General features: G+C 39.8%; 1 protein-coding gene across 2 annotated transcripts in view; it reads right to left on the reverse strand.

Annotated features, from left to right (window-relative positions):
* Positions 1–21,396, reverse strand: part of traf3ip2a (TRAF3 interacting protein 2a) — a 34,888-nt gene that overhangs the window by 11,682 nt on the left and 1,810 nt on the right. The window contains exons 3-4 of one of the 2 annotated variants that reach the window (XM_058756823.1): positions 4,924–5,451; positions 3,041–3,140 (exon numbers count right to left, since the gene is read on the reverse strand). In XM_058756823.1, coding sequence (XP_058612806.1) covers positions 3,041–3,140; positions 4,924–5,451 — 628 coding nt within the window. The remainder of the gene's footprint in view (positions 1–3,040; positions 3,141–4,923; positions 5,452–21,396) is intronic. The other variant, XM_058756824.1, reaches the window with a different exon arrangement.

The raw sequence follows: 21,396 nt of genomic DNA on the forward strand, positions 1-21,396 counted from the left end.
ATTTCAAAACAATAAATCTGTAAATAGCATCAGTACATTCATAAATCTTTTTTATTCATAAATCACATAAAACCTTTTATTATATTACTGTATTGTATTATATGTATTTAATTATTTTTAAAATATTGTTATTATCCTTCTTTGGGTTTTATAAACTTGTCTCTGTAAATTTTTACATGAATTTTAAATTTCTTTGTGATGATGATCACAAGACCAGCAAAGGGCATCTGAGGAACTAGTCATCCTACAGCTGGCAAAATAAGCTTGTATGAGTAAGCTAACACATACAATTTGATTACATTTAACACAGTTTTGGGGCAGGGCTATGGTGTCAATTTAACACTGTAGGTATTGTGATCTGATATGTGATATGATTAAAGATATGTTTATGTCTCTGTTGTCCCTGTGAGTTATGCTTTATGGCCTAGAGAGGCACCCAATGTGCCTCTTTCATGAAACACGAGCAGAACTAATTTTTGTGTAAATTGTTCGTAAAGCCGTACTGACGTAAACTTTAGAATTCATGAAAATGTTTGTATTTTCAAAATATTAGTTGGTACGAAAGAAATGTCAACCTGCTCCACATGTAAATGGTGCGTAAAACGTTCAGTTCTTTTTGGCGAACTGAATTTTGATGCAGTGCCATAATAATTACAAGTTAATTTGCCCTTGCCCTCCTAGGAATTTTTATTTTATTTTTTATTTTTGCAGCAGAGTTGATAACTGTAAAGCGCAGCACTCATCACTGTCAATATTTACCCAGACTTAAATAGAGGAGAGGCGGGACAAATACCGACCAACCATCCTACTGCCTACAACAATGGAGAAGTTAACTTTACTGGTTACTGCTTTTTTATATCTAGTAAAATTCTTAAAAATGAGATACTAGTAATAAGTTGCTGCCATGGATATTCCAAATCATAGCAACCAAAGTGTCTCATCTGGAAAAATGCTGTGCCACCAACGTGTTCTCAAGCGCCACCAGCTGGTTAAGAAGAGCGCCTGACATTTTTGTCAGCTGGCTAAAAACTCTTTGGTGGACACACGTTATTGAATATTTATTGTTAGGCATATGGCCTATGAGTCTTTTTTGCATTTATGCAATATACTGAAGCCAAACCTGAGAAAGTAGACCAGAATGTTCCACTTCGTTCCTGGACTGGCTGTAATTCATAGGCAGGGATTATGCTAATTGTGAATGAGCATACACAAGAGCCCCATTTACGAATGTTTGGAATTCATTAACATACATGTTTAACTATCAAATCAGACATTTACGAAACGTTTGTGAATCCGGAGGAGAGTTTTCAGGAAGGTCTGTTTTACACGCAAATTACTCTGAATTTACCTACCTGGTCTCATGGCATTTACGTACCTGGGTGCACTTTTTAGCGTGACATGAAATACGTACCAATAAGTACATATCACTGTAAATTTGTGTGAAAGTGTTCATTTATTTTGGAAACTGCAGAGTTGCGATTAATAAAGCGTAATTTTCGCACAATTACTTGAAGAATATCATGCTATGACTTCAAAACAATATTAATATGCTGGGAGATTTGAAAACTGATGCTTTTGAACGTTAGCATCGCACACATCCAGCTTCATATCTATGGGTTTTCATAGATGATAAGTTTGTTCGGTAGCTCACGGAGTACGGAGACGGACTTAGCAGACGAGAAGCACCGGTTCGAATCCCGTGTAACTACGGTTCGACAAAGCAGGTAAAATCTGCGTAAAAGGAAGTTCAAATAGCACAGTTGCATCAGCTAATATGTTTTTATATCAGTTTTGCATTTGTTAACACTATCGGGTAGGTTTAGGGCTGGATTTGGTGTAGGGCATATTTCCAACACGATAGAGCATTAACCTTTAGCGACAGTCCCCGGATATTTGAATTCGGAACCGCCGCAATACGTATCTGAAGCAACATAAAAAAAACAGCAATACGTACCAATATGTACGTAATAAAAACATGCCAGAGTTCACATACTGAACCTGTGTTTTAGCGCCACTCAGTGGACATTTCTATTTGAAACTGCGGCGAAACGTGCAGCAAGGTACATAAAACGGTGTCGCACAAAAAGTGCGCAGAGGTGCGTATTTTTATGAGACCAGGTTGGAATTTACTCATTTATTTACGCAAGTTTCATGAATGAGGCCCAAAGATGGTGAATGATGTTGCTTCTGATATTGCAACTTCACAAGTTGTTGTTTTTTTCTTCAGCTAAAAGGTCATTGCACACTGCCGCTGAAATTTTCGTCCGTTATAAAAAAAAATTCGGATAGGGTTCGATTTTTTCAGTTTTTCACATCTGTAGCAAGCATTTTGAGAGGTGTTTTGTTCATCCACTTCGTCTCGCAGCACAAAGCACTGCGTACAGATCCTTGCAAACTGAGTTCACAGAAATCGGTGGTCTTCTTTTTAATATGTGGCTCTAGTATCACTGGCAAAGCATCGAACTGAGCCACTGACTTCCTGAAGTAAACTTTGTATCGCCCATGATAATGCCGCTGCTCCTTAATAAGGAGGGGGAACTCTCTGTCCTCTCTATATCTCAGGATTGGATGGACCCAATTTTTCTTTCTTTTACCTTTTTTTAAGAAGTGAGAGTACAACAAAATCATCCTCAATGCTTGAAGATTAATTAATTAATTAATTATTTAATTTAATTAATTAATACGCATTGGACTTAATGTGCAAAGTTTCTGTGTGTGACGAATTTTTAGGATTACGAATACAAAAAAACGCATATGAAAATTTTGAACTCAGTGTGCAGAGACCTTTAGTTTTTTTTTTAAGTTATTTTTTCATTGGGAAGGAAGTTTCAAAAGGTCCCAATTTCTCAAGCTACAGTGCATTCATAGGACATCAAGCTCCTTTAGAAAAAATAGTTTAGTCAAGATACAGTAGAACTGCTTTTATTTTTGTTGTTTAAAAATGGAATTTAAGATTGATAGCTGGAAAATCATTAATTGCAAAAATAAATAAATAAATAAATAAATAAATAATAAATAATAATAATAATAATAATAATACCTTGCATGATCAGGTAGGAAAGGATGCAGGAGATAGTTGGGCTGTGGATAATTTGCAGGCTGCTTATGCCAGTGATATAAAACCTCTGGTGGGTACTCATCTATAAAGATACACATTAACATATGATGGTAAACACAGAATTACATTTGTGCATAGTTTAGTTATGGCTGCATTATCTGCAGAGGCTACTTATTCAGGCCCACACTGAATCGGTGTTCACAGATTTCTGCAGAATTGGAACTCCCGTCATGTTTAACTCTTGAAAAAATCTGCACAAAATGAAAAGTCTCTATAAATATAATTATCAGAACAATGTCCTACCTTGTATGAAATCAATGTCCCACCTTAAGCCGAGCATATACTGTGCAATTTTCGTCTGATTTTGAGCCGATTTCTGAATCGTACAACGCTTTTTTTGATTCAGGCTCAATTCAGCTGTCATGCGTGTTTTGTCGTGCAGTGTACAGGGGGTAACGAGAGGAGATTAGTCTCTCCCGACCATCAATCTGATGGTCAGATGAATTTCTAACATGTTAGAAATTTTGGTCGCCCCTCATAAGGGTATCGCACAGTTGAAACAGAGCCACAAACCAGCTGCCCTAAACTCAGTGTTTTTTCCCTTACTGCGCCAACGTGACATGCCATGTGATTTGGATGGAAACGATGGAGGCTACACAGTTCTGGGTTCAGGGGATTGGACCGTATAGTTTAAGCACATAAATCCTGAGCTTTGGCTTGACATCACATGCGATTTACTCATACAGTGAGAGTTGGTATTTAACAAAAACGCTGCTGAAATCACACAGTGTATGCCCGGCTTTAGAGAAGAACTACACAGTGTCCACCTGGCATGAAATCAGAGCAATCAATAATAACAGTGTGGTCATGAATAATAATAGGTTTTCAATATTTACTAGACTATGGATTAACTTTGTTCAGTGCTGATTTTAATTGACACTTCCAGTTTTAAATGTTTGCTGATGGCCTTTCATTTTTAACTAGAAATGTGCATGCTGCTTTGCCAGTCACAAATCACATCCTATTCTTTACTGAAATTTCTATTTCTGATTTTGAACACATTTTTCACTCAGGACATGCACTGTGGAAGCTTAATGATCCAAACTGCACCGGAGCTGACATCAGCTCTTATGGGAAATTCTCATCTGAATGAGTCACAATTGTCTGCTCAATTACCTGTCATTCATCAGTAATATCCGTTTTTGTTTTCTTTGAGAATTAATTATCCAGTGTATTGGGACGCTTAACCAGTTTGTCCAATCATTTAGTTTTCCCTAGTATTCATATCAACAACGATATACTAATGTAGAAAATAAAGATGTAACCTATTGCTTATTTTCTGCTGCCCCTATCAGTGCAGCGATACAGTAATTCACAACCTTTTTGGTTAAGCATTTCTTCAGTATAGCGACATGCATTAACGTTCTCTTAGCATCAATGTTATAACGCAGGGTTGAGTTACAGTTATTACAGAAAGTACAGTTAATATTGATATCTTTTTAAATGTCTGTGAATAATGATTTGCTGGATTAAATCTGTGTAAAAGATTTCTGATGAGCCAGTAAGGGTAATCTCTCACTGGCTGCATGTATCCCAACCACTGATTAAAGTAAACATTGTGTGATCACAGATGCAGAATATCCCACTACATTTATGTAGCTTTTACAGGCTAATAATAATGCAATCAGTTTGAATCAGAACACCATCCCCATCAAAATTTACTTCCTGGACTCAATTACCCGCCGCATACCCTGCATTTAAGATACTATTAAGAGTGTATTACTTTCAGCTCAGTTTAACACATTTTATAATATTGAAATATTTTGATATCATGACCTCTTTAATAATACCAATAACAGGCATACCATAAAATCCTGGCTGCTTTGCTGGGGAATATCCGCAGAAATCCTCTCTCAGGTCAGAGCGAAGAGGACGAGGCTTTTCTAGACTCTCCTCATCCTCACTCACAGGGTTTTGGGTGTGTGAATATAGGACAGGGGAACTGCAGCGATTTTGAAGACTGATGCCTGAGAAATCTTCACTCAGATCTTCTATGTGGGCTCTATAGTCTTTCTGAAGGTGTCTTCTTGAACTTTGAGGCAAGTAGAGACTGGGCAAGCCTGCAGTGCTCTCCATGTGTTGTGAATCACTTATGGCAAGTTTGGTGAGGGGGCTGACCCTTAAATCTTTAGGAGGAAGCCGATAGCAGCCATCTAGGTAATCCAATCTACTTGCATCACGAACACACATCTCTGGGATGAATCTACCACTTTTTCCTGTGTCTTTAAGGGTATGTGATTGGCACTGCTGGCATGCAGGCCAGGCCAGATTGAGAGAGGACAAGGTCATAGACTCATCAGTCTCTACAGGCATACTAACATGAGGACAGCAGTCTGAGAAAACAAAAAAAAATGCACAAATGGAGAGAGAGGTTTGTGGTTGGTGCATTATGGACATAAATAATGTCTTGGATTGATTCAAATAAACACCTTTTAGAGGCATTGACTTAAAGGGATAGCTCACCCCAAAAAAATGAAAATTTGATGTTTATCTGCTTACCCCAAAGGCATCTAAGTTGTAGGTGACTTTGTTTCTTCAGTAGAACACAAAGATTTTTAACTCAAACCGTTGTATTCTGTCAATCATATAATGTCAGTCAATGGTACTTACGGCTTTGAGAGAAAAAAAAAAAAACATACACAGACAAAACCAAATTAAACCCTGCGGCTCGTGATAATACATTGAGGTCTAAAGACACGAAACGATCGGTCTGTGCAAGAAACTGAACAGTATTTATATCATTTTTTACCTCTGATCCGCCGCCCGGTCCAACTGTCCTGAGCTCATACACACAACAGCCGGCACGTGACGCTCCAAATTGAGATTATAGATAGTGTGTCAATGGTCCATTTAAGAGACAGGTGGCGGTAATGCACTTATACATCTGCGATCCGCCATAAAGCAAGAAGACGACGACACGTCACACGCCGGCTGTTGTATGTACGAGCTAAGGACAGTTGGACTAGGTGGCAGATCAGAGGTAAAAAAAATGATATAAATACTGTTCAGTTTCTTCCACAGACCGATCGTTTTGTATCTTTAGACATCAATGTATCGTCACGAGCCGCAGGGTTTAATTTGGTTTTGTCTGTGTATGTTTTTTTTCTCTCAAAGCCGTGAGTACCATTGACTGACATTATAGGACTGACAGACTGACAGACTACTGAAGAAACAAAGTCACCTACATCTTGAATGCCCTTGGGGTAAGCAGAAAAACATCAAATTTTCATTTTTGGGTGAACTATCCCTTTAATAGAAGTACTACTGCTGTATAATGGTTCTCAACTGGTGGCATCCTTGTCTAAAAATAGGTCACATGTAGGGATGTAACTATATATCCCAAGCCGGTTGAAAATCAATAAAAATATGTGGCGATTCATGTCAACAGATGTTAAATGAATCACGATACAGTTGGGGGTGGGGTTTATAGTCTTCAGACAGTAGTATTTATGAGCACAGCGCTGCTTTGGTTACAGCTGTAACCAAGGAAACACTATATTGCTGCTGTTCCATAAGCACCATGTGTTGCCAGAGAGTGAATCTGCTGTTTTTGTTTTGTTTTATGTAATGATGTTTTATTAACAAAGTTTGGGAGGAGCACGTTCAGATAATTAACCTAATTAACACGAGAGGAGCACAATCAGTAATCAACCCAGTTAACAAGATAAGAGGCGTGTATATATACACTGCAATCTTACCTCTGTTCATTGACAGTTTTCCAGCATCCCTCCGCCACCCCTTATCCGCACTTACAACTATTCCTGTCCTATCCTGTAGGGGGCAGGGGTACTCTGGGTTTGGGCCAAAATTTCGGAGCCCTCCCCTCGGACAGCACGCCAAATACACTTAAACTTTATTCTGTTTATTATAGATTATTTAGACTATTTATTATGTGTGAACTTGTGAAGTATAGTTGTTTTGTTTTTTTGAAGTACAGATTCACAAAGCTAAAGTCAGACCATTCTGAATCATTACATGATAATGATTCAGAATGAATCATTACATCACTAGTCACATCTGTTCTGATAGTGTCACAGAAAGCAGACACAAACAATTGTAATAAATACGCAACTAGCCATATAATGATGCAGGGTTAAAATAGCATAAGATTTATCAAGTTTAAAAAAGAAAATGCTTCCCTTATCATTTGTTAATAAGTTCAAAAGGATGTGTATCCAAACAAACTGTATGATATATTGTTAGAAACAGACTAAATTAAAGAAGCACAGGTACTACACATCAGTTGATATCCACCTACTTCAATATATTTATACAATAGATTTACATTAATTTATACAACAGTTAGTTCTGGTCCTCAAATCTGACCGGATGACAGACCTTCCAGAAGTGCTGATATTTCACAAGAATTAGTAGCCAGGACTTTTCACCATTTGAAAACAGCAGTGTTCCTCAATTCCACAAATACACTGGTTTACTCCCCATACTGTATATTATTAAAAGTCCAAGTCTTCAACCAAGTGGAAAAAGTAATATTCTGCCTTTAACACCTTGATTTTATAAAACCGTTTGAAATTTGCACACCATTGAGTTTCCTTTTGTGAGTTTGCTTTTGCGTTACAGCCAGATTGCCATTTCGGTTTGCCAAAACAAAAAGTTAATAAAACATGAATCCCACACCAATTATATTTGATGTGCTGTTTAGATCTAGAAGCACTCTTCATTAACTGCAAGCCTTTCTACTCGCTGCGGGAGTTTTGCTCGTTCATTGTCGTGAGTGTTTACATTCCACCGCAAGCGCACGTGAGCTCAGCTTTACAGAAACTCGCTGATCTGATCACAGACACAGAACAACAACACCCGGACTCTGTTTTAATAATTCTCGGGGACTTTAATAAAAGCAAATCTCTCCCGTGAACTGCCAAAATACAGACAGCACATCACATGTCCCACCAGAGACAATAATATACTGGATCACTGTTACACAACAATAAAGGAGGCGTATCACGCTGTCCCACGGGCAGCTTTAGGACTCTGATCACTGTTTGTTTCATCTTATACCGACCTACGGGCAGAAACTGAAATCAGCTAAACCCGTTTTAAGGACTATTAAAAGATGGACTAATGAAGCAGAGCGGGATTTACAAGCCTTTTTCCACCTCACTGATTGGACTGTTTTTGAAGCTGCTGCCACCGATCTGGATGAGCTCACAGAGACTGTAACACCTTATATCAGTTTCTGTGACGATGTGCGCATTCCTACCAGGACTCATTTAACCTGCAACAACGACAAACCGTGGTTCACTGCAAAACTCAGACAGCTCCGTCAAGCCAAAGAAGATGCTTACAGGAAGGGGGACAAAGTCTTGTATAAACAGGCCAAATACACACTGGAAAAGGAGATCAGAGTGGCAAAGAGGAATTATTCTGAAAAAATAAGGATTCAATTCTCTTCCAGTGACTCCGCATCAGTGTGGAAAGTCAAGTCAAGTCATCTTTATTTATATAGCGCTTTTAACAATACAGATTGTGTCAAAGCACTTAACAGTATCAAATTGGAGGATAGAGTGTCAGTAATGTATAATAAGATTAAACACTAAATTTTTCTCAATTTTCAGTTAAAGGTATTTCATTATTGAATTCAGAGATGTCATTGTCTAGCTCAGTTTAGTTTAAATAGTATCTGTGCAACCAAATCGACGATAATTGCTAGAAATTAAGTGTCCCCAACTGAGCAAGCCAGAGATGACAGCGGCAAGGAACCAAAACTCCCTCTGTGACAGAATGGAGAAAAAAAACATTGGGAGAAATATTCTAGGTATTATCAAACGGCCAGAATTTAGAGAACGCAGCGGACGTGGAGGACTATAATGTGATAAGAGCTCGCACAAGTACCGAGGAGCTAAGCCATTCAGGGCTTTATAAGTAATTAACAAGATTTTTAAATCTTAGGTCCTTAGAAAGGTCTGAAGGAAATCACCAACTACAAGACACCATCCCCCAGCACTGTGGAGAATCAACAACTGGCAGACGATCTGAATGAGTTCTACTGCAGGTTTGAAAAAACACCCCACACCCGCTCTGAACACCTCTCCACACAACCATTAACACCTCCAGCAACCCCTCTCTCCCCCACACCTGCAATTTAGATCAGCGAAGACGAAGTGAACCAGGTCTTCCGGAAGCAGAAAAGGAAAAAAAGCACCAGGCCCAGACTGTGTTACACCAGTCTGTCTGAAATCCTGTGCTGACCAGCTGGCCCCCATCTTCACACAGATCTTCAACAGATCACTGGAGCTGCCACTGGAAGTCCCTTGATGCTTCAAACGCTCCACCATCATCCCCATCCCAAAGAAATCAAAAATTACAGGACTAAATGGCTACAGGCCTGTGGCTAACGTCTGTGGTCATGAAGTCTTTTGAAAAACTGGTGCTGACCCACCTGAAGGACATTACTGGACCATTACTGGATCCTCTTCAGTTTGCCTACAGAGCAAACAAGTTTGTGGACGATGCAGTCAACATGGGACTGCATTATGTTCTGCAACATCTAGACAGACCAGGGACTTATTTGAGGATCCTGATCGTCGACTTCAGCTCCGCTTTTAACACGATCATTCCAAATCTCCTCCTGCCCAAACTAACTCAGCTCTCCGTGCCCACCTCCGTCTGTCAGTGGATTACCAGCTTCCTGACAGACAGGCAGCAGTTAGTGAGGCTGGGAAAATACACAATTCAAATTTGCACATATCATACCTGTACATACATAATTGTCTATATTATATATTGTGGCCTATTCAAGTAGCACCCACACAGCCGATCGCTGTTATAGCGAGGAAAAGTCAAACAAACATTTTAGTAAAATGAGGTTACACACTCTAATTCGCTCAAAGACCCCAGCGATTCAGTGGCGTGGTTTCCACCTCGGTTCAGAGCAAGGAAGCACACGTCCTGCACGCCAAGGTGACGAATTTGCTGGTGAAAAGAGCCGTAGAAACGGTTCCACTGGCTCAGGGCGAGTCAGGTTTCTACAGCCGATACTTCATTGTTCCCAAAAAGGATGGTGGCCTGAGACCCACCCTCGATTTCAGACACCTGAACCAGACACCCTCATGAAATGGCCGGTCAGGATGACTACATTGAAACAGATCCTCTCGCAAGTATGCCCAGAGGACAAGTTCTTTTCGCTGGATCTGGAAAATGCCTACTTTCATATCCAGATAGCCCCCCACCACAGGCAAATCTTGAGATTCGCCTTCGTAGGAGTGGCTCATCAATGTACGGTCCTTCCCTTTGGACCGTCCCTAGCTCCTCGTACTTTATGAAGTGCATGGATGCGGCTCTTTCCCCGCTGAAACAGATGGGAATCCCCATTCTATTTTCCTTGACGACTGGCTCATTTTGGCCAATCGAAGGACGAGCTACTATCTCACAGATCCTTCCGCCTCAGCCACTTAGAATGCCTGAGACTCAGGGTCAATTTTGCCAAGAGCTCTCTGTCTCCCAGGCAACAAACTTTGTTCCTGGGAGCAGTTTTTGACTCAGTCCACATGAATGGCTGTAGTCACGCCAGATCGTGTGCTGGCTATACAGCAGCTCGCAGCTTCCTTCAGAATTGGAGCCTCTTACCCTCTCAAAACATTTAAAAAGATGCTGGGCCTTATGGCCACTGCATCATCAGTACTTCAGGTGGGCCTGCCCCAAGTGAACCCTCAGTGCTGGTTGAAACCTCTAAATCCACCCTATGAGTGGTGCCTGCGCGACAGCCCTGGCCCCCTAGAAGGACCTACAGTGGTTCAAACTGGGTGTGACTATGGGATTGGTTCGTCTTGATAGATGCATCCAACACAGGTTGGGGAGCTCTGTGCGAGGGAAGATCGACCTTCGGCTCCTGGACGAACGCGGAAGGCCAGCTACACATTAACTGCCTCGAAATGATGGCAGTATGTAGAGCTCTTCAGACCTTCTTGCCAGTCCTGAAGGGACACCACGTACTAGTCCGCTCAGACAGCGTGACGGTGGTGTCGTATGTAACATGCTATCTTGGAGCAACGTCCCCTCAGAGGAGTGGATGCTCCACCCACAGACGGTTCAGAAAATCTGAGAGATCTTTGGCAAGGCAGAGGTCAACCTCTTCGCCTCAAAAGACAAACTCTCAACGCCAAACTTACCTATCAAAGAATGAGGACGCGTTGGCCCGCGAATGGCCCAACCTCCTCCTGTATGATTTTCCCCTGGCCACTCTGATCCCTCAGGTACTCAGGTGAGTCAGGGAGCGCAGGCACAGAATGCTTCTGGTGGCCCTGCTCTGAAAGAACCATAACTGGATCTCAGAGCTGTCTCAGCTGCTAACAGCAGCTCCGTGGCCTGTTCCCCTGAGGCGGGACCTCCTCTCTCAGGCGAACAGAACGATTTGGCACTCCCAGCCCGAGATATGGGCCTTGTATCTCTGGGCTCTCGATGGGAATCAACAGATCTCCCCGAGAGTGTCCAGAATACCATCTCATAGGCTAGAGCCCCATCTATGAGATGCCTCTACACCCTTAAGTGGTCGGTTTTCTCCGCCCGGTGTGTGACACACGGCGAGGAACCAACAACATGTGACATAGCAGTGATACTGTCCAAGAGCTGTTGGATAAGGGCCGCCCCCCTTCCACGCTCATGGTGAATGTGGCAGCTATAGCAGCTTCTCATGCTCCTATAGCCGGGCAGTTGGTGGGCTGGAATAACCTAGTTGTTTGTTTCCTGAGAGGATCCAGGAGGCTACATCCGCCCCGGCCCCTCACGGTCCCTACATGGGATCTGCCCACGGTCCTGAGAGCCCTCAAAGGCTCCCCCTTTGAGCCACTACAGTCCGCAATCTTAAAAGCGATTTCGCTGAAAACCGCGCTGCTACTGGCACTGGATAAACCCTGCATGTCTTGAGTTTGGGCCTAATGACTCCAAGGTCGTCCTAAAGCCAAGACAAGGGTATGTCCCTAAGGTGCTCTACACCCCATTTAGAGCCCAGGTTATTACCCTCTCTGCGCTTTGTCCTTCTAAGGAGGACCAGAAGTTTAACCTTTTCTGCCCAGTCAGGGCACTGAGAATTTACATCAAGCGTTCCGCCCCCTTTAGGCAGTCAGAACAACTCTTCATATGCTTTGGTGGCCGCACCAAGGGGTCTCCGGTCACAAAGCAGAGTATCTCTCGATGGTTGGTAGACACTATCGCACTAGCTTACTCCTCCCTGGGTCTTCAGAGCCCTGTGGGAGTGAGAGCCCATTCTACTCGAGGCGTAGCCTCTTCCTGGGCGTGGTCTAGTGGTGTGTCCATAGCAGACATCTGTGCGGCAGCCGGCTGGGCCTCGCCGTCCACCTTCGCCAGGTTCTATAGCTTGGACGTTCCGGCCTTACAGGCCTGGATTTTATCTGCTTAAGGGGCACACACCTATCTAAGACAGTCTAACTCTCAAGCTCTGCCCGTTTATTCAAGAACGCTCTTGGCCCTATTAATAGTGCCGAGGCTGTACATGAGATCATTGGAACGATTATCTAAAGCTGGGCTGACCTCTACGCGTTCAACCCTCTTGCTTCCCGCAGGGCTCACCCTGCATATAATTGGTCCCTCTGAGTCCTTATCGCTCAAGGCCAGTTTTATCAGTCGTTCCTCTTACATGGCACGGCGGGATTGAATTGGTTCCCCATTAGCATCTAGCGATGCAGTACGAGTGAAGTATTGAAAGGGAACGTACTCGGTTACTTACGTAACCTCGGTTCCCTGAGATACGGGAACGAGTACTGCGTTCATTGCCGTGCCATGATGCTGCACGACTCCGTGTCGTCACTTCAGTCGAATTTACCTGAGATCCTATGGCGAAATGCTCGCTTATATAGCCAGATGGCCCCGCGCATTCTGGCGGGCTTCACTGCCATAGGCTCGTGCAGCACCGCTGCCGAGCCATTGGTTCGTTTTTAATACACTGCACGAATCAATGGCCGTGCAGTTACACTGCGTAATTGAAAAAGTCTTCAGTCCTCTGAGAAAAAGGGAGTTTTTCCCCATTAGCGTCTAGCGACGCAGTACTCATTTACATTTAGTCATTTTGCAGACGCTTTTATCCAAAGCGACTTACAATTGGGTACTCGTTCCCGTATCTCAGGGAACCGAGGTTACGTAAGTAACAGTACGTTTTCTCTTCTCCTCTAAAGCAGCACAACATGGCCTTGCCCCCTTTGCTGCATGTTCCTGGGAGCGGGGTTTATCTGGGGTTGTGACGTCACAAACCCCAGAAGTAACTCGTTGTAGTCCCTACTAGGGTGTGCAATATTGTCAAAAAAATTATATTTTGATATTTTTGGGGATTTTATCGATAACAATAATTAGACAATTTTTTTGCTGAATGTGTTGTGCTGTTATTTTAAGGACTACCATGGACAGCTGACTCCTAAATGTTTTGATATTCTTCATATTCTGTGTGGTGGTCAGTTCACACTAATAGAAATTAATCGTTTCCAATAAGTTTAAATTTATTTTAATCTTTTAATGGGCATTTTTACCTTTTATAAAGCCATTTTTCTAAATGTGTGCATTATCTTTTTGAGTCAAATTCTTGCATTTAATCAGTGAATTAGAATAATAAGCCATTACCAAGCAAATTAAATTAGTATCAACAAAATTAATCTTTGAAACAAAGAGGAAACAGAAGCTGCGTCTGAAGTGGCATTTAGATTACACACCGTTTAATGCAGGACATGAATGCTTAACCTGCAATTACAAATGCATAAATAATGTTTTGATATATTAAACATAAAATGTTTAATAATGTTATTCAAAATTATTTAAATAATAAAAGAAACTTTAGATGTGCAATTAAAACCGCCAGTAGGTGGCAGCCTAAATACCACCATTAAATGGTCACCATTAATACGTGACTCATTGCAACCGAACCGAATCATTTAAACGATTCATTCAGGAATGAAACACTGTCATGTTGCTCAGAGACCAAAACAGTGCTTTGTTTGGAATCATTTTTGTTGGTGAAATAGAGAAAAACAGGCAATATGGTGTCTAAAATGTGAGCCTCTTAATTAACTTCTTGTTTTTTGAACTGTTAAAAAAAAAAAAAAAAAAAAAAATTACTACATTTATAATCATGGTCAGTTCTGGAGAAAAAAACAAAAACAAAAAAAAAACGGCACTCTCTGTGTGATACTGATTAACTATATATATATATATATATATATATATATATATATATATATACACTATATATAGATCTGGATGTTATGAATGGTTTTTGAAATACCTAATCACACATCGTTAAAACAAAAATTATGATATTGCAGACGATATATATCGCACACCCCTAGTCCCTACGAGATGTTTTTGTAGGCTTTAAACTGCCATAAGTGAAATCACAATGAACCACCCCTTTAATACATTATTATTAAACACTCATTAGGCAATTGTTTTCCGCTTTTCCAATGTGAAATGTGATGAGAAAAGGAAGAAAAGCGGAACTGGAGCCGAACTGGCAAAAGAAGGATTCAAACCCTAGTCAATCGCATCACATGCTACATTAAAAGTGCATTGCTCTCTGACCTACGCCACTGCAGATGCTGTTTGGTGCTGTTTGGCACGGTCCAACGAGATTAAATGAACATGGCACGGGTGTGTTTATTCTCAGCAGTTTATTTTGACTTTTTTCTAGAAATGTAACCATTTTTTCCCCTCAAAATTTAACAAGTTTTTTTTCTTTAAATTTAACGACTAATCTCAAGATGGTTTTATTTTTTTTATTGTTGCTTGGCTCTAATCCTCTTCTGTACAGCAGTACAATAGGGAAATCCAATCTAGAATTTTTAGGGCCAGTTTTACTGAACAGGGCAAATTAGCATGACAGCGCAATTCCAAAACAGTGCAGATGGGCGTGAAGTTTTCGCATTTACATATCTACCAACGCAATATACCAAGCGCAGCACAAATTCGCATAGTCATGAATAAACAATAAAGAAAGAAATAAGCCACAGTACATTGAAAAGAACCGAAGGCCAAAAATGAAGCGTTGCAACAGATGTAATAGAGCTGGTATTGCATGACTCCTAGATGAGGGTTCCAAGTCGTCTTTTATTTCCTGAAGCAAATTAAAAATAACATGGCTTGGCAGACGATATGTTCGGATAATGTGCTCTTTCCAAATAAATTAATACGTTCAACAACTCTCTGTTCTCTGCGGTGCCTCTTCCTAGCAACAAATTGCATCCATTTCAAGTGCAAAATAGTTTAATACTTGCTTTTTTGGGGGCATTAAATGGCACAAATGCCAGTAATTTGACAAGCGCAAACGTTAGTAAATCTGGTTGCGTGATTCATTTGAATACTCTCCTCCCATATATTTTGCGTCTGAAAGGAAACTCCTAGAAATGCATATTCAGTAAGGTCAGGCGCAAAAATAACTGTATCCATGCCTTTTCGGCACTAATTCGTCACTGCGCTTCTTTAGTAAGACCTGTCAGTACTATTTTAACACCAAAAGACGGTTTGCTTCTCAATGAGAATCATGAGGTCAAAGGAACTGCCTGAAGAGCTCAGAGACAGAATTGTGGCAAGGCACAGATCTGGCCAAGGTTACAAAAAAATTTCTGCTGCACTTAAGGTTCCTAAGAGCACAGTGGCCTCCATAATCCTTAAATGGAAGACGTTTGAGACAACCAAAAGGGTGCTTCTACTAAATACTGAGCAAAGGGTCTGAATACTTAGGACCATGTGATATTTCAGTTTTTCTTTTTTAATAAATCTGCAAAAATGTCAACAATTCTGTGTTTTTCTGTCAATATGGGGTGCATTAATGAGGAAAGAAGTGAACTTAAATGATTTTAGCAAATGGCTGCAATATAACAGAGCGAAAAATTTAAGGGGTCTGAATACTTTCCATTACCCACTGTGTGTGTGTAAATATATATATATATATATATATATATATATATATATACACACACACAGTATATAAATAATACAGAGAAACAAATGATAAAGCTTGGCTTACTGAATATCAGGTCCCTTTCTCTGAAAGCGCTTTTTGTAAATGATATGATCACTGATCATAACCTAGATGTGCTCTGTTTGACAGAAACCTGGCTAAAACCAGATGAATACATTATTTTACACGAGTCTACCCCCAAGATTACTGTTATAAAATGAACCGTGTACAAAAGGCAAAGGGGGAGGTGTTGCTACAATTTATAGCAATATTCTCAGTATTTCTCAGAGGGCAGGCTTTAAGTATAATTCCTTTGAAGTAACGGTGCTTCATATAACTATCTAGAGAAACAAGTGTTAACTAGACACGCTGATTTCCTCCTGTACATATAACTATCTAGAGAAACAAGTGTTAATACGTGACTCATTGCAACCGAACCGAATCATTTAAACGATTCATTCAGGAATGAAACACTGTCATGTTGCTCAGAGACCAAAACAGTGCTTTGTTTGGAATCATTTTTGTTGGTGAAATAGAGAAAAACAGGCAATATGGTGTCTAAAATGTGAGCCTCTTAATTAACTTCTTGTTTTTTGAACTGTTAAAAAAAAAAAAAAAAAAAAATTACTACATTTATAATCATGGTCAGTTCTGGAGAAAAAACAAAAAAAAAAAAACGGCACTCTCTGTGTGATACTGATTAACTATATATATATATATATATATATATATATATATATACACTATATATAGATCTGGATGTTATGAATGGTTTTTGCGAAATACCTAATCACACATCGTTAAAACAAAAATTATGATATTGCAGACGATATATATCGCACACCCCTAGTCCCTACGAGATGTTTTTGTAGGCTTTAAACTGCCATAAGTGAAATCACAATGAACCACCCTTTAATACATTATTATTAAACACTCATTAGGCAATTGTTTTCCGCTTTTCCAATGTGAAATGTGATGAGAAAAGGAAGAAAAGCGGAACTGGAGCCGAACTGGCAAAAGAAGGATTCGAACCCTAGTCAATCGCATCACATGCTACATTAAAAGTGCATTGCTCTCTGACCTACGCCACTGCAGATGCTGTTTGGTGCTGTTTGGCACGGTCCAACGAGATTAAATGAACATGGCACGGGTGTGTTTATTCTCAGCAGTTTATTTTGACTTTTTTCTAGAAATGTAACCATTTTTTCCCCTCAAAATTTAACAAGTTTTTTTTCTTTAAATTTAACGACTAATCTCAAGATGGTTTTATTTTTTTTATTGTTGCTTGGCTCTAATCCTCTTCTGTACAGCAGTACAATAGGGAAATCCAATCTAGAATTTTTAGGGCCAGTTTTACTGAACAGGGCAAATTAGCATGACAGCGCAATTCCAAAACAGTGCAGATGGGCGTGGAAGTTTTCGCATTTACATATCTACCAACGCAATATACCAAGCGCAGCACAAATTCGCATAGTCATGAATAAACAATAAAGAAAGAAATAAGCCACAGTACATTGAAAAGAACCGAAGGCCAAAAAATGAAGCGTTGCAACAGATGTAATAGAGCTGGTATTGCATGACTCCTAGATGAGGGTTCCAAGTCGTCTTTTATTTCCTGAAGCAAATTAAAAATAACATGGCTTGGCAGACGATATGTTCGGATAATGTGCTCTTTCCAAATAAATTAATACGTTCAACAACTCTCTGTTCTCTGCGGTGCCTCTTCCTAGCAACAAATTGCATCCATTTCAAGTGCAAAATAGTTTAATACTTGCTTTTTTGGGGGCATTAAATGGCACAAATGCCAGTAATTTGACAAGCGCAAACGTTAGTAAATCTGGTTGCGTGATTCATTTGAATACTCTCCTCCCATATATTTTGCGTCTGAAAGGGAAACTCCTAGAAATGCATATTCAGTAAGGTCAGGCGCAAAAATAACTGTATCCATGCCTTTTCGGCACTAATTCGTCACTGCGCTTCTTTAGTAAGACCTGTCAGTACTATTTTAACACCAAAAGACGGTTTGCTTCTCAATGAGAATCATGAGGTCAAAGGAACTGCCTGAAGAGCTCAGAGACAGAATTGTGGCAAGGCACAGATCTGGCCAAGGTTACAAAAAAATTTCTGCTGCACTTAAGGTTCCTAAGAGCACAGTGGCCTCCATAATCCTTAAATGGAAGACGTTTGAGACAACCAAAAGGGTGCTTCTACTAAATACTGAGCAAAGGGTCTGAATACTTAGGACCATGTGATATTTCAGTTTTTCTTTTTTAATAAATCTGCAAAAATGTCAACAATTCTGTGTTTTTCTGTCAATATGGGGTGCATTAATGAGGAAAGAAGTGAACTTAAATGATTTTAGCAAATGGCTGCAATATAACAGAGCGAAAAATTTAAGGGGGTCTGAATACTTTCCGTACCCACTGTGTGTGTGTAAATATATATATATATATATATATATATATATATATATACACACACACAGTATATAAATAATACAGAGAAACAAATGATAAAGCTTGGCTTACTGAATATCAGGTCCCTTTCTACGAAAGCGCTTTTTGTAAATGATATGATCACTGATCATAACCTAGATGTGCTCTGTTTGACAGAAACCTGGCTAAAACCAGATGAATACATTATTTTACACGAGTCTACCCCCCAAGATTACTGTTATAAAAATGAACCGTGTACAAAAGGCAAAGGGGGAGGTGTTGCTACAATTTATAGCAATATTCTCAGTATTTCTCAGAGGGCAGGCTTTAAGTATAATTCCTTTGAAGTAACGGTGCTTCATATAACTATCTAGAGAAACAAGTGTTAATGATAAATACCCTGTGATGTTTGTACTGGCTACTGTATACAGGCCACCAGGGACCATACAGACTTCATTAAAGAATTTGCTGATTTTCTATCCGAGTTATCTGCTATCTGATTTTAATATCCACGTTGATAATGAAAAAGATGCATTAGGATCAGCATTCATAGACATTCTGAACTCTATCGGGGTTAGACAACACGTGTCAGGACCTACTCATTGTCGAAATCATACTCTAGATTTAATATTGTCACATGGAACTGATGTTAATGATACTGAAATTCTGCAGCAAAGTGATGATATCTCAGATCATTATCTAGTCTTGTGTAAACTCCATATAGCTAAAAACTGTAAATTCTACTCCTTGCTACAAGTATGGTAGAACCATCACTTCTACCACAAAAGACTGCTTTGTAAATAATATTCCTGATTTATCTCAATTCCTCAGCATATCCAACAGCACAGAAAAAATTGATAGTGTAACAGAAACTATGGACTCGCTCTTTTCTAGCACTTTAGATACGGTTGCTCCTTTACGCTTAAGGAAGATTAAGGAAAAGACTCCAACACCGTGGTATAATGAGCACACTCGCGTCCTAAAGAGAGCAGCCCAGAAAATGGAGCGCAGCTGGAGGAAAACTAAACTAGAGGTATTTCGTATTGCTTGGCAGGAAAGTACCCTTTCCTATAGAAAAGCATTAAAAATGGCTAGATCTGATTACTTTTCGTCTCTTTTAGAAGAAAACAAAAATAACCCCTGGTATTTATTCAATACAGTGGCTAAATTAACAAAAAAATAAATTATCAGCGGGTGTTGACATTTCCCAACAGCACAGCATGAATGACTTTATGAATTATTTTACTTCCAAGATCGATACTATCAGAGATAAAATTGTAACCATACAGCCATCAGCTACAGTATCGCATCAGATCCCCTGAGGAACACTTCCGCTCATTCTCTACTATAGGAGAGGAAGAATTGTATAAACTTGTTAAATCATCTAAACCAACAACATGCATGTTAGACTCTATTCCATCTAAACTACTAAAAGAGGTTCTTCCAGAAGTCAAAGATCCTCTTTTGGCTATTATTAATTCGTCATTGTCATTAGGATATGTTCCCAAAACCTTCAAATTGGCTGTTATTAAGCCTCTCATTAAAAAACCACAACTTGACCCCAAAGATCTAGTTAATTACAGACCAATCTCCAATCTCCCTTTTCTGTCAAAAATACTAGAAAAAGGTAGTATCCTCACAATTATATTCCTTCTTAGAGAAAAATGGTATCTGTGAGGATTTCCAGTCAGGATTTAGACCGTTTCATAGCACTGAGGCTGCTTCACTGTTATGCTGATGATACTCAGCTCTATATCTCTTCGCGCCCCAGCGAAACACACCAAATTGAGAAACTAACAGAATGCATAGTCGATATAAAAAAACTGGATGACGAGTAATTTCTTGCTGCTAAATTCTGAAAAAAAAAGAGGTGTTAATTATCGGACCTAAAACCCCCACATGTAATAACTTAGAACACTGTCTAACACCTGATCAGTTAGGAACCTAGGTGTGCTATTTGAACACATTAGCCAGGTTCTGTCAACACTGCACTGGCTCCCTACTAAACAACGTATAAATTTAAAAAATCTTGTTAATTACTTATAAAGCCCTGAATAGTTTAGTAGTGATGTGACGTTCGACACCGAGGCTTTGAAGCCTGTATAAAAAAAAACGAAGCATCTGGCAGTGAAGCACTGTACCGGAGCTTGATTCATTTTGCCAAAACCACGTGATCTGTGACGTCCGAAGCTTCGTTTTCGCACACAACCACGTGACTGCTTCGTATTTTGTTTCAAATAACGCAATCCGCTTGTGCAGTTTGAAGTGTCACTCACTTCTTTGATAAGAATGAATCAATATACGAATAAATGTATGCATGTGTAGTTTTGTGCATGTTCATTTTGTATTAATTCCCGCTTCACAATCACTTCAGCTGACCATTCCGATAATCTTCTTTTATTTTGATAATTTATGCATATGATATATTCTTGCCTATTTTTTCCACAAATTTATTCACAGACTCATTTATTCATATATTGTGTAAAACAATGACTGACATGTAAAAGATTAATTTATATAGAGTTAATACTTTCTTTGCTTTATTTTCATAGCACAAACAATCTGAAACAATCCAAAAATGGCTGGGTCGTCTGGGACGCAAAGGCAGCTATTTCCACCTTTTGACCACAAGATGTCGTTAGTGTGCGCAGTGTTGGAAAGCTTCGAGTAATGAACCTTTTTACTATACACTTGAGGGGAAAGCCTTGGTGCTTTGAAAAGCTTCATTTCACCATCACTATGGTTTAGCTCCTCAGTACTTGAGCGAGCTCTTATCGCATTATAGTCCTCCACGTCCACTACGTTCTCAAAACTTTGGCCATTTGATAATACCTAGAATATCAAAATCAACTGTGCTTTAACCTGGCTGACACATAATACAGTAAGACGCTTCTAATATTCAAATCCGTTAAAGGATTGTTAGG

This window comes from Onychostoma macrolepis, chromosome 20 (assembly GCF_012432095.1).
Source record: "Onychostoma macrolepis isolate SWU-2019 chromosome 20, ASM1243209v1, whole genome shotgun sequence".
NCBI classification, from domain to species: Eukaryota; Metazoa; Chordata; class Actinopteri; order Cypriniformes; family Cyprinidae; genus Onychostoma; species Onychostoma macrolepis.